General features: G+C 42.8%; 1 protein-coding gene across 1 annotated transcript; it reads right to left on the minus strand.

Annotated features, from left to right (window-relative positions):
* Nucleotides 1-204: 204 nt before the first annotated feature.
* Nucleotides 205-1,528, minus strand: LOC111376455 (senescence-specific cysteine protease SAG39-like). Its single transcript, XM_022999417.1, has 2 exons — nt 1,087-1,528; nt 205-797 (listed from the first exon to the last, which is right to left on the minus strand). Exons 1-2 carry the CDS (start codon nt 1,526-1,528, stop codon nt 205-207), a joined length of 1,035 nt encoding a protein of 344 aa, XP_022855185.1.
* Nucleotides 1,529-11,085: the final 9,557 nt, after the last annotated feature.

Genomic DNA, 11,085 nt, shown 5'->3' on the forward strand with positions numbered 1-11,085 from the left:
ACTAGACTTATTTGTAAGATTTCGATGCTAATTATACGAGGAAATATATCATCAATTAATCAACACGAAAACATATCTTTAGTATAAACAAGGCATTGGCAGTTCCATTAATGAAGTTTTGTACAGAAGAAACCGCAGCGTTACTTTGAATCACAACATATTTTACAAGATATTGCAAGAAATTTACACACAGTGCACACAATTCTAAGCAGTTGGATATGAAGAATCCATTGCAATGCCACAAATCCCTTCTTTAGCACCAATATCTCTTTGCATCATTATATACCCCTCCTCTCCCCAGCTGCTTCCCCAAGAGTTCTTAACCAACCAATACTTTGTACCATCACTAGTCGTCCCGTACCCAACGGCCGTCACACCATGGTCGAGTTCGGTCCCACACTTGCCGGTGAAAACTCCACTAGAATAAAACTGAAAGTCCATTCCACTGGCGTCGATGGAAACCGATATGGGTTGATTAGCCACAGCCTTGAGCAATGCCTTTTCACTGTTAGTAGGCACTTTTTCATACCCTAGAATCTTGGCTGCATGGGATAATTCCTTCTTTTTGTTGCAAGTCCCATCTGTAGCCTCATAAGGGTATGTAGATTCAGTGGCAATTCCTTTGTTTTTTACAATAAATTCAAAAGCATCCTCCATGTATCCACCTTCACACCCTTGATCTTCACTTGTTTTGTCACAGTCTACTATTTCTTGTTCTGACAGTGAGGTTAATTTCTTTGTTGTTATTTGATTTATACCTTCTGTGGCTCCAATTGCTGAAAATGCCCAGCAACTTCCTGTTGAAGATGAAATATAAATTAATATTGGTTGTGAGGGGCGTGTTGAAAATTCAACGGAATTCCGTATATGTCGAAGTTCTTGATAAAAAAATTAATATAGTGTGCATGTTAAAAGATGTGTTGAAGATAAAATATATAAATATTTCATTATGAAGGGGCGTGTTGAAAATGCTGGAAACTTCCTACATTTCAGGTTTTCGGTCAAAAAATGAGTCTTATGCACGTGAGGGAAGTAGTGACGATATACAACTTAAGCTTTTAGATAACGCTGAATTAGGTCAATTACCACACTGTCCTTGATCCTTTACTGGGGTGACAGCCCCTTTCTTCCTCCAATCCATGCTAGAAGGCACTGCAGTCACATTTTCATACTTAAATGATGTAATTTCGGATGATTTCTTCCTTGAGGGTATCCTTAATCCATTCCGAGCTGCCCTAAATTCGTCATTTGTTTGATCAGCAAATGCATTAATCCCGAGCTTATAAGGCCGATTTTCGGCTTTATTAAAAGCTTCAATGAACCCTACATTGTCTTTGAATATCTTGAGACGCTTTCCTTTCTCGACATTATCTTTGTAAACACGTCCAAAGCGCACCATCCACTGCTCGTGTTTCTCTGACATGGACGACTCAGATATAGTGCGAGCTGTGGTTTGAGTAGCCCACAACCCTGAGATCATCACTATGAGAACAATGCTGAATTTAATCATCTTAATTGATGATGCCATTTTATTTTATGATAATCCAAGAAAACATTGGTATTTATAGAAGTTAAAAGATGCACAATCAATTATACTCGATCAAAAATTAATTATAATTCAATACAACCTGATTATAATTAAAAAAGCCCAAAAAATTGTAGTTTGCCGGGGAAACTGGTATGATTGGAATTAATGTAACTCATTACGGTACGTAGATGTTGGGTCTTTGAACACTACGTTTATTGAATTTGATTATAACAGCAATTATTATTATAATGAACAGTGTTAAATTGAAATCCGCAAATATTCTAATTTCACAAAATCGTTAAAGTATTGGCTATGCGACTTTAGTCGACAAAAGCTTCACAAAACGTAACGTGTAATATATTGCAAATATTGGATATGCCATTTAATAAAAGAATATGTAATACCTAAATCGTTTTTATATATTGTTACAATCGGGCCAAATAATTAAAGAACAAAAAAATATGGATAATATGAAAATAATGGATCACAAAGAAAACAAAATTTACATGAAAACCTAAATTCGAGAAAACCAAGGCGTAGAATTCACTGTAATCAATAGTAAGGAATTACAAAGAATCTCTTTAGACTGATAACTAATTGAACAATGTCAATTCCAATATGTGTACAATAGCACTGTCAAAAGGGGAATCATTATCTTTATTTTTCTTGAACTCCTTCAACACTTCTTCAAGTCTACTACAAACTCCCAATACTACTCCAACAGTAATTACAATCAAATACTCAACAAGAATTCGGTCATACTCAAATTCTAATATATATTTGTTGGAGTGTGTGTGTGTGTGTGTGTGTATATATATATGTTGACAACCAAACTCCGATCTAAGTTAAAATAGTTCGCTGACCCCACCTCAAGCGAATGTGAGTTGGGTCCCTGCTCCTAGGTCAGACAGTCCCACCGTTAGCTCAAAAAAATATCATGATTATCCCCTGTCACATCACCCTATCAATTGCATACACTTACCACAGGTGACATTATCACCACCCAAAATCGTCAATCCTAAGTCCTAAATCTGAAACTCCTTGTAGGTCATCATTACTTGGGGAAAACATTGACACATGGCCACCAGCCTTGTCAACCAATCATAGGAGAATTCGACGACCCGAGTTCCGAGCTCGGAACTATAGTTGATTTGATATAATTTCGGCTGAAACTATGTATAAATAGTTGAATAGGACTCTTATAAAAGGCAAGTGAATTCATATAACAACTCATAACACAATTACACTTTCTCAACATATTTTGTGGTCTTTTTCAACAATAAATCCTCATTTTTCTTAAAGTTGGCTTAAGATTAGCCCTGCTAATTTTGACGTCAACAGTTTGGCGCTAGAAGGAGGGCCCCAATTGTTAAAAATAGTCTCATTCTCTCCCCAAAATCCAAGAGCCATGAGTCATAGCTCAAGTTTGAGAAACCCATCTCACACCCACCCTCATGAAATGAATACTCCACCAAGTTCTCCACAACGACGAGACCCTCAAATGACCGCCATGACGAAAGCCCTGGAAAAACTGACAAATGCAGTGGGACGATTGGAACGAAGTCAAGCCCACTTGTCCCCATCAAATACCGAGGTAGAATCCCCTGTAACGATAAAGGCATGGCGTCCTCCCACCAGGAGGACTCTCCACTTTTCAAGAGGAGAATCCTCAAGTAGCCGAACTGACGAGGTCAGAATTAAGGAAGTAGGGGCGAGGAGGACTAGCAGTGTGTTCGACAGATTGGGGACCCCTACACGAGGACAAACCGACCTCAAATGTCCTTTGGAACAAACATAACCCAAGCTGAGGTGCTGAAAAGATGCATTGCTGATCTGGAGGCTAAAAACAAAGGTGGCACTAAAGATTATCTAAGTAAATGACATTCCCCCTTCACTGAGAATGTCCTTATGAAACCATTAACTGAAAAATTGAAAATCTCCCAGATGGTCGCATACGAAGGGGATGGTGATCCCCTCAGCCACCTTGACAAATATACCTCGTGAATAGAACTACAGGGGGCAAGCAACACAATTATGTACCGGGCATTCTCCCTGACTCTGGGAGACAAAGCCCAGAGATAGTTTAGGAGACTGCACCAGAGGTCGGTAAAAAATTGGAATGATCTGGCCACGACATTCTTGCCCAGTTCATGAGTTCTAAGGCTAGAACCATGCCTAAAGAACGACTAGTAAGCATCAAACAGGGAAGAAGTGAATCCCTCAAAAGCTATCTGAATAGATTCAACAAGCAATCCATGGAAGTGGAAAAAATATCTGATGATGTGGTACTCATGGACGTATTAGCAGGACTAAGGCCCAGAACAAGACTCTGGTGGTCAGTGCACGAGGACGGCCCAAGAACTTATCACGAGTTCCTGAACTGAGCGTAGAAATACATAAGTGTTGAAGAAGCGACCTCTGACCAATAAGAAGCCAGATGCAAACCCGACCTTAGCAATACGGTGAAGGAGAAAAAACTAAGTTGCAGTCCTCAGCTCGAAAGAAAGAAGGACAGGAGAGAAAGAGAAAGTCCTGAGGCTCAGCCATACATATTTCGGGAGTACCACTCACTCAAAGCCTCCATGGAAGAAGTATTCACACAAGCCAATGAAAAAGAGATATTTCGCAGACCTATGATCCTGAAGGACAGACATGCAGGACACCATCAGGGACGATACTGTCGATATCACAGATGGTGGGCCATGACATTGATAACTGTCGAAAATTAAAAGAGGAAGTTGAGTCCTTAATTCGAAGAGGTCGGTTACAGGAGTTTGTTGCCAAGCCAAAAGAAGTAGATCGACCTACGACGCAGCAGCCGCTGCTGTAGGGGCCTCCCACACGAGCTCAACAGGCAGTCCCTAATCGTAATCCACCCCCACGTGCCGAAATTAAAATGATGGTGGGAGAAAATTAGTATATGGAGGGATCCAGAAGGGCGAGACGAAGACAAACCTGAAGTGCAAGAACTACTGGAATTAAACCCCGCAGATCGGTATAGACCCTGAATGGTTCTAGTTCACGAAAGAAGATTCTGAAGGAATCTTCCAAGACTAGAGTGACGCCCTAGTGGTCACAATGCCGATTGTCGGAGTAAAAGTTCACCGAACTTTGGTAGACAACGGAAGTTTAGTCAACATACTATACTTACGAACTTTGAGACAGGTAGAAATGTCACAACTCTACCTCCAGCTGTACTCAAGGAAACTACAGGGATTCTCTGAGGATCCTATTGAAGCCCAAGATCAAATCGTCCTTATTGTAGAGCTGGGCGAAGATTGTAGAGCTGGGCGAAGCTCCTCGCCAAAGAAAGATCCTAGCAAATTTCACGGTGGTTGTTTTGCCATCCAATTATAACGCAATATTGGGACGACCCATTTTACACGAGCTAAAAGCTGCCACATCAATTTATCATTATTGCATGAAATTTTCCACTCCTTACGGGACGGTAATTATTCGAAGAGATCAAGTTAGAGCAAGGGCCTGCAATGTCGACCTACCAAATCCACAAGTCAACATGCTAAGGGACAAGGCGAACATGCAAGCCAGGGAAGCCAGATTGAAGAGACCAATTGTTGCGGATCTCTTGGAGATTGGCATAACTAAAAAGCACATCAAAAAAGCCACAGATGAGCAATTGTCCTTTGACAAAAAAGAGGCAGACCCACATCCTTACCCCAGAATTCTGGTAATCTCGTTGCCTGTAGCTGGGGTAACCATCCCCAAAGTCTTGGTGGATACATGGAGCGCTCCAAACATCATATTCAGTAACACCCTTAAGTGGATGGGTATCCCTGCTAACTTCCTTCAACCATACCCAAATATGGTCCTAGGATTAAGCGGAGCCCTGACTTCTGCCAAAGGATCGATCAAACTCAAAGTCAAGTTAGGATACACCCTGGCAGGTGAAGATGAACTGCTAGTTCGTAGTATTCGATACTCTATTGCCTTATGATGCTGTAATGGGATAGTCCCTACTATTCAGCCTGAGAGCAACAGTGTCCCTGTATCACTATTCAATCAAATTTCCTACACCCCATGGCGTAGGTGAAGTCAAAGGAAATAGAGAGCTCGTCAAAAGATGTCAATGGAAACCCTGCATCAACCATCAACGCACCTTCCTAGGAATACATATGGCAAATATATTGGAATCCGAGCTCATTCCACTAGACCCGTGAAACAAGATCGAAGGTGGAGAAAACCCGTTGAAGAAGGAGAAGGAGTTCAAGTTTGTGCCGACGATCTATCAAAAGAGGTCAAAGTCGGGTGCGAGCTGCAGCCCTCCATCCGAAGCGAAATTGTGGCCTTCCCTAGACAAAACCTTGATGTCTTCACCTGGAATCATGGGGACATGAGAGAAACAGATCCCAATATCACATGATACAAATTATAGGTGGATCCCTTAGTTCGGGCGAAGCAGCAAAAATGATGACCTCTGAATCCTGAAAGATACGAAACACTCAACAAAGAGGTGCAAAAACTGTTGCACAACGATTTTCTCTGCGAGGCAAAATATCCGAAGTGAGTCGCAAATCCGATCCTTGTGAAAAAACACAATGGAGATTGGAGAGTATGTATAGACTTCACCGATCTCAACAAAGCGTACCCCAAAGATAGTTTTCATTTGCCAAGAATAGATCAAATGGTGGATGCCACTACCGAACATGAACTACTCAGCTTCATGGATGCGTACTCTAGATATAATCAGATACCGATGTACGGTCCAGATCAAGAACATACCTCGTTTGTAACTGATTAAGGTCTTTATTGCTACAGAGTAATGCCATTTGGTCTCAAAAATGCTGGTGCCACCTACTAACGACTTGTGAATTTCATGTTTTCCCAACAGATCGAAAAAATAATGGAAGTGTATATTGATGATATGCTAGTCAAAAGCATTAAGGCCAAGGACCACTATATGTACCTGGCCGAGATGTTTGATATTCTGAGAAAGTATGGAATGAAGTTGAACCCAAGGAAATGTGATTTTGGAGTCAGCTCTGGAAGGTTCCTAGGTTACATTGTAAACAATCGAGGAATTAAGGCAAATCCTAAAAAAAATACAAGCTGTTATTTAACCGGAAGGATTGCCGCCCTCAGTCAGTTCATCTCTAAGTCTACGGACTGATGCAAACCCTTCTTTGACACATTACGAGAAGTAAAGAAGTTTGAATGGACCAAAGAATGTCAGGACACCTTTAACGAGTTAAAGAGACAACTAGCTCAGCTTCCGTTGCTTTCAAAACCTAAGGCAGACGAGGTTCTGAAACTATATTTTTCTATTTCAGAACATGTCATTAGTGCAGTTCTGACCTGAGAAGAGAATGGCGTTCAACGCCTAGTCTATTACGTAAGCAAAGCGCTTCACGAAGCTGAGCTCAGATATTCACCTGTAGAGAAGCTGGCATTCACCCTGCTGATGACAATGCGGAAACTGAGGCCATATTTGTTGGAACAACCCATTGAGGTCCTCACCAATTCTCCATTGAGACAAACACTGCAAAGACCCGACACTTCAGGTCGGATGGTAAAATGGGCAGTCGAGCTCGGACAATTCAACATCAAATACACGCCTCGTTCCTCCATCAAGGGCCAAGCGTTCACCTACTTTATCTCTGAGTTCTGAAACATTCCAATCGAGGAACTACCGAAAGAAACCCCATGGAAACTTTATGTCGATGGTTCATCCACCGGAGAACGGTTTAGGGCTGGCGTAGTATTAATCAGCCCTAAACAACGCATATTCTGCGAAGCCTTACCATTTGACTTTAAAGCTTCAAACAATGAGGCCGAGTACGAAGCTCTCATTGTCGAAATAAGGATGGCCTCAGGGTTGGAGATCTCCGACCTAATCATGCATAGCGACTCCCAACTAGTCGTGAATCAGGTCAGTAGTGTATATCTGGCGAAAGAAGAAAGAATGGACAATTACCTACGGGTTGTAAGGAAAGAACTTGAAAGGTTCAACACCACCCAAGTTAAACAGATTTCCCGATCTTAGAATGGTCACGCCGACGCACTGGCCTGCCTAGCCACCAGTGAGGGAATCGAAGAATTCGATAGCATCCCCGTGGGAAGAATATCCCTACCGTGCATCGAGCTGGCCGAAATGGTCCTTATGATGATAGACCCCAAACCAACTTAGCAGGACGAGATCATCGCCTACCTAAAAATCGCGAGATGTCCCGAAAACTCTGTAGAGGCTAGAAAGCTCAGAATCAAGTCGGCCAGGTACACACTCATTAACAATGTACTATAGAAATGGGGATATTCTACACCCTTGTTAAGGTGTTTGAACGAAGAAGAAGCTCGGCACGCCCTGCAAGACGTTCATGAAGGAATATGTGGAAACTATTCCGATGGGCTCTCACTAGCCCACGAGATCATACGACAAGGATACTTTTGGCCTGCGATAAGACGTGATTCCCTTGAATTTGTCAAAAGATGTGACCAGTGCCAGTGCCTCGTCCCCATCATAAATACTCCACCGCGCGAACTGAATCCGGTAATAGCACCTTGACCCTTTGCAAAATGGGGGGTTGACCTAATTGGACATATGCCCATTGAAAAAGGAGGTGTAAAATTCGTTATCGTCGCAGTGGATTACTTTACTAAATGGGCCGAGGCAGAGCCACTTGCCAAGATCATTGAACAAAAAACAACGGACTTTTTGTGAAAATCAATTATCTGTAGGTTCGGCATACCTCACTCCATTGTTACGGGCAATTGAAAACAGTTCGACAACGCACAACTTTTAGATTTGTGTGAAGAGTTCGACATCAAGAAACATTTCTCAACACTAAACCATCCACAGGCAAACCGCTAAGTCGAAGCCATTAACAAAATTATTAAGCACACATTGAAAGCAAAACTCGACTTATTTAAAGGAGGATGGACCGAAGAACTCCCTATTGTGCTATGGTCATATCGCACTACTGCAAGGACCAGCATGGGAGAAACATCGTTCTCACTGGCTTTTGGTATAGAGGGTGTGATCCCACTAGAAGTTAGCATTCTCTCGCTGCGCATAATTGATTATGACAAAAAAGGAACCACATAGCTCTTCGTACGGAACTCGACCTAGCCGAGGAGAAAAGGAACAATGACGAACTAAAAAATTCTGTTTACAAACAATGAAACGCCAAGTACTACAATCAAAAAGTGCGAAAAAGAGAATTTAAGGCAGGATTCCTCGTCTTACGGAAGGTATTCCTCCCCACAAGAGAGGTCGGCAGTGGATGCCTGGGTCCGAACTAAGAATGTCCCTATCTGATAACAAAGGTCCTGCTAAAAGGGGCATATGAACTGGAAGACTTGGGGGGTAGATCCTTGCCCCATCCTTGGAATGTCGAACACCTTAAGCAGTACTATCAATGAACAGGAAAAGTCTATGCCATATAAAGCCCGCTTGTAATGTCAATCACATCAATAAAAAAGGACTTCCTATTTTTGAACATTTTATTCAGCATTCTGTCAAAATTTTACAAAGCCTGCTCCTTACACAGGCCGATCTAAGGTTGTATGTGCTGCGACACTTAGTGGAAATTCCTCCTAAGAAATATTACAAAGCCCTACTCCTTACGCAACCCGATTTAAGGTCGTATGTGCTGCGACACTTAGTGAAAATTCTTCCTAAGGAATCTTACAAAGCCCTGCTCCTTACGCAGGTCGATCTAAAGTCGTATGTGTTGCGACACTTAGTGGAAATTCCTCCTGATGAATCTTACAAAGTCCTGCTTCATACGTAGGCCGAGCTAAGGTCGTACATGCTACGACACTTAGTAAAATTCCTCCTAAAGAATTCTACAAAGCCCTGCTCTATATGCAGGCCGAGCTAAGGTCGTACATGCTACGACACTTAATGAAAACTCCTCCTTAGGAATTCTCAAGGGCCCTGTCCCATGTGCAGGCCAAGCTAAGGTTGTATGTGCTATGACACTTAGTGGAAATGTCCCATGCATAGGTCTTGTTAGGAAGGCAAGTGCTGCAACACCTAGGTGAAATTCATCGAATCAATTCCACATGCTACTATGACACTTATACAAATTTAGCTAAGTTTATAAGATATTGTCGCATATAAACAAGATCGCTGCTAAAGAAATCATGCTAAGCATAAACGATCATCCATTCCAAACAAAACGTCATGAAACATTAAAACATGGTTCACAATGTACTACGGATAGTCAAATCACATCACAAAATACCAAACAATGTTTCCAAAACAAAAACCTCCTAGGGGTCTTGGGGGACTGGGATGCTACCCTCAATGTCTTGGTCCGCAGGTAATATCCGGACTCCAACAGCCTCACATAATTTTCCCAGCTCCTCCTTTTGCTCGTTTAGTACTTCTTCTAGAAAGGTAGCATCGAATTCTGGCCTCTCCCTTCGGATGTGTTTTATCAATTCCTCTAAGACCACTATATAGGCATCCTAGGCTAAAGCATCGAACTCTAGAGATTCCCTCCAAATCTCCAGAGCCCTGATGGCCTTGGCCTTAGCCTCCTTTGCCTTCTTTATTACCACTTGTGCCCTTGCATTGGCCTCCTCCACCTTTTTAATGGCCTCCACAGTGTGAGAACACTCCTCGGCCACTTTCGCCCGAGCTCTCTCCTCTTCAGCTTTTTTCTTTTCCGCCTCAGGTTGGCTCTGTCTCCCCAGATCTTCAGAGCCTCAACCTCCTCCTCAAGCTTCTATTCTGAGGTCAACCTCGCGTTCAGCTCGTCGCCCATCTTGTTAAGCTTGTCTTCATATTTCCTCTCCTTTGCTACAAACCGAGCTCGCTCCGCCTCCATGCTGTTATAAAGATTCAGGGCTTGATCCTTGGTCTCCAAAAGTTTGTCCAATTCGGCCTTAACCTAACAGCAGAGGAAGAGGTGAGTTAAGGCTGGTAAAAGATAAAGACAACTTTCTAAGCATAGAAAAAGTAAAAAATACTACCTTATCCGCCACTGCCATCATATATAACACAGAGCGATGAGAATGGAGCTGAGTAGTAACTATCGCCTCCGCAACAGGCATCTCTGCAAGATAGTTCTGCTCCTAATCAACCCAACTCCTCGTAAGAAGGTTGGCTGATTCCCTTAGCGGAGGAGGGAGAGAAGTCATGGACTCCCTCAATGGGAAGGGAGCCCGGAGATAGTCCAGCAAGATCTCAGGCCGCCGACCCATAAGGCCAGCCAAACTTGGCCTCTGAAGATCAGGCACTTGTCTTGTAGGCGAGCTGAGCTGGATGGTATAGTAGGCACAGACTGAGAAGCAAGAGGGACCTGTACCGTCACAGAAACTTGGGGTAAAATTGGAAGTGAGCTCGGGGTCGCGCCCATTGGAGAAGAAGTCGGCGGAGTTGTTGTGGGAGACATGGCCTCTCTCGATACTGAAGCTATCGGCGTCCTAGATCGGTTTCTCTTAAGGGGAGGGACATCTTCTTCATTCTCCTTCGAAGCCATGTCAATCGTTGGAAGGACATCCCTTGCCTTCCTCTTCGCTGCCTCAGCGGCCTTCGCAGCCTTATACCCCAACATTTCTGCTTGATGAGTTGATAACAATGGATACATGTA

This window comes from Olea europaea, chromosome 2 (assembly GCF_002742605.1).
Source record: "Olea europaea var. sylvestris chromosome 2, O_europaea_v1, whole genome shotgun sequence".
NCBI lineage: Eukaryota > Viridiplantae > Streptophyta > Magnoliopsida > Lamiales > Oleaceae > Olea > Olea europaea.

Excerpts from the sequence above, each read along its gene's own strand:
- LOC111376455 (XM_022999417.1), bottom strand. The coding sequence starts at position 1,528 with ATGGCATCATCAATTAAGATGATTAAATTCAGCATTGTTCTCATAGTG. Across the intron at positions 798-1,086 it reads AAAGGATCAAGGACAGTGTG|GAAGTTGCTGGGCATTTTCA; the intron begins GTAATTGACCTA and ends CATCTTCAACAG.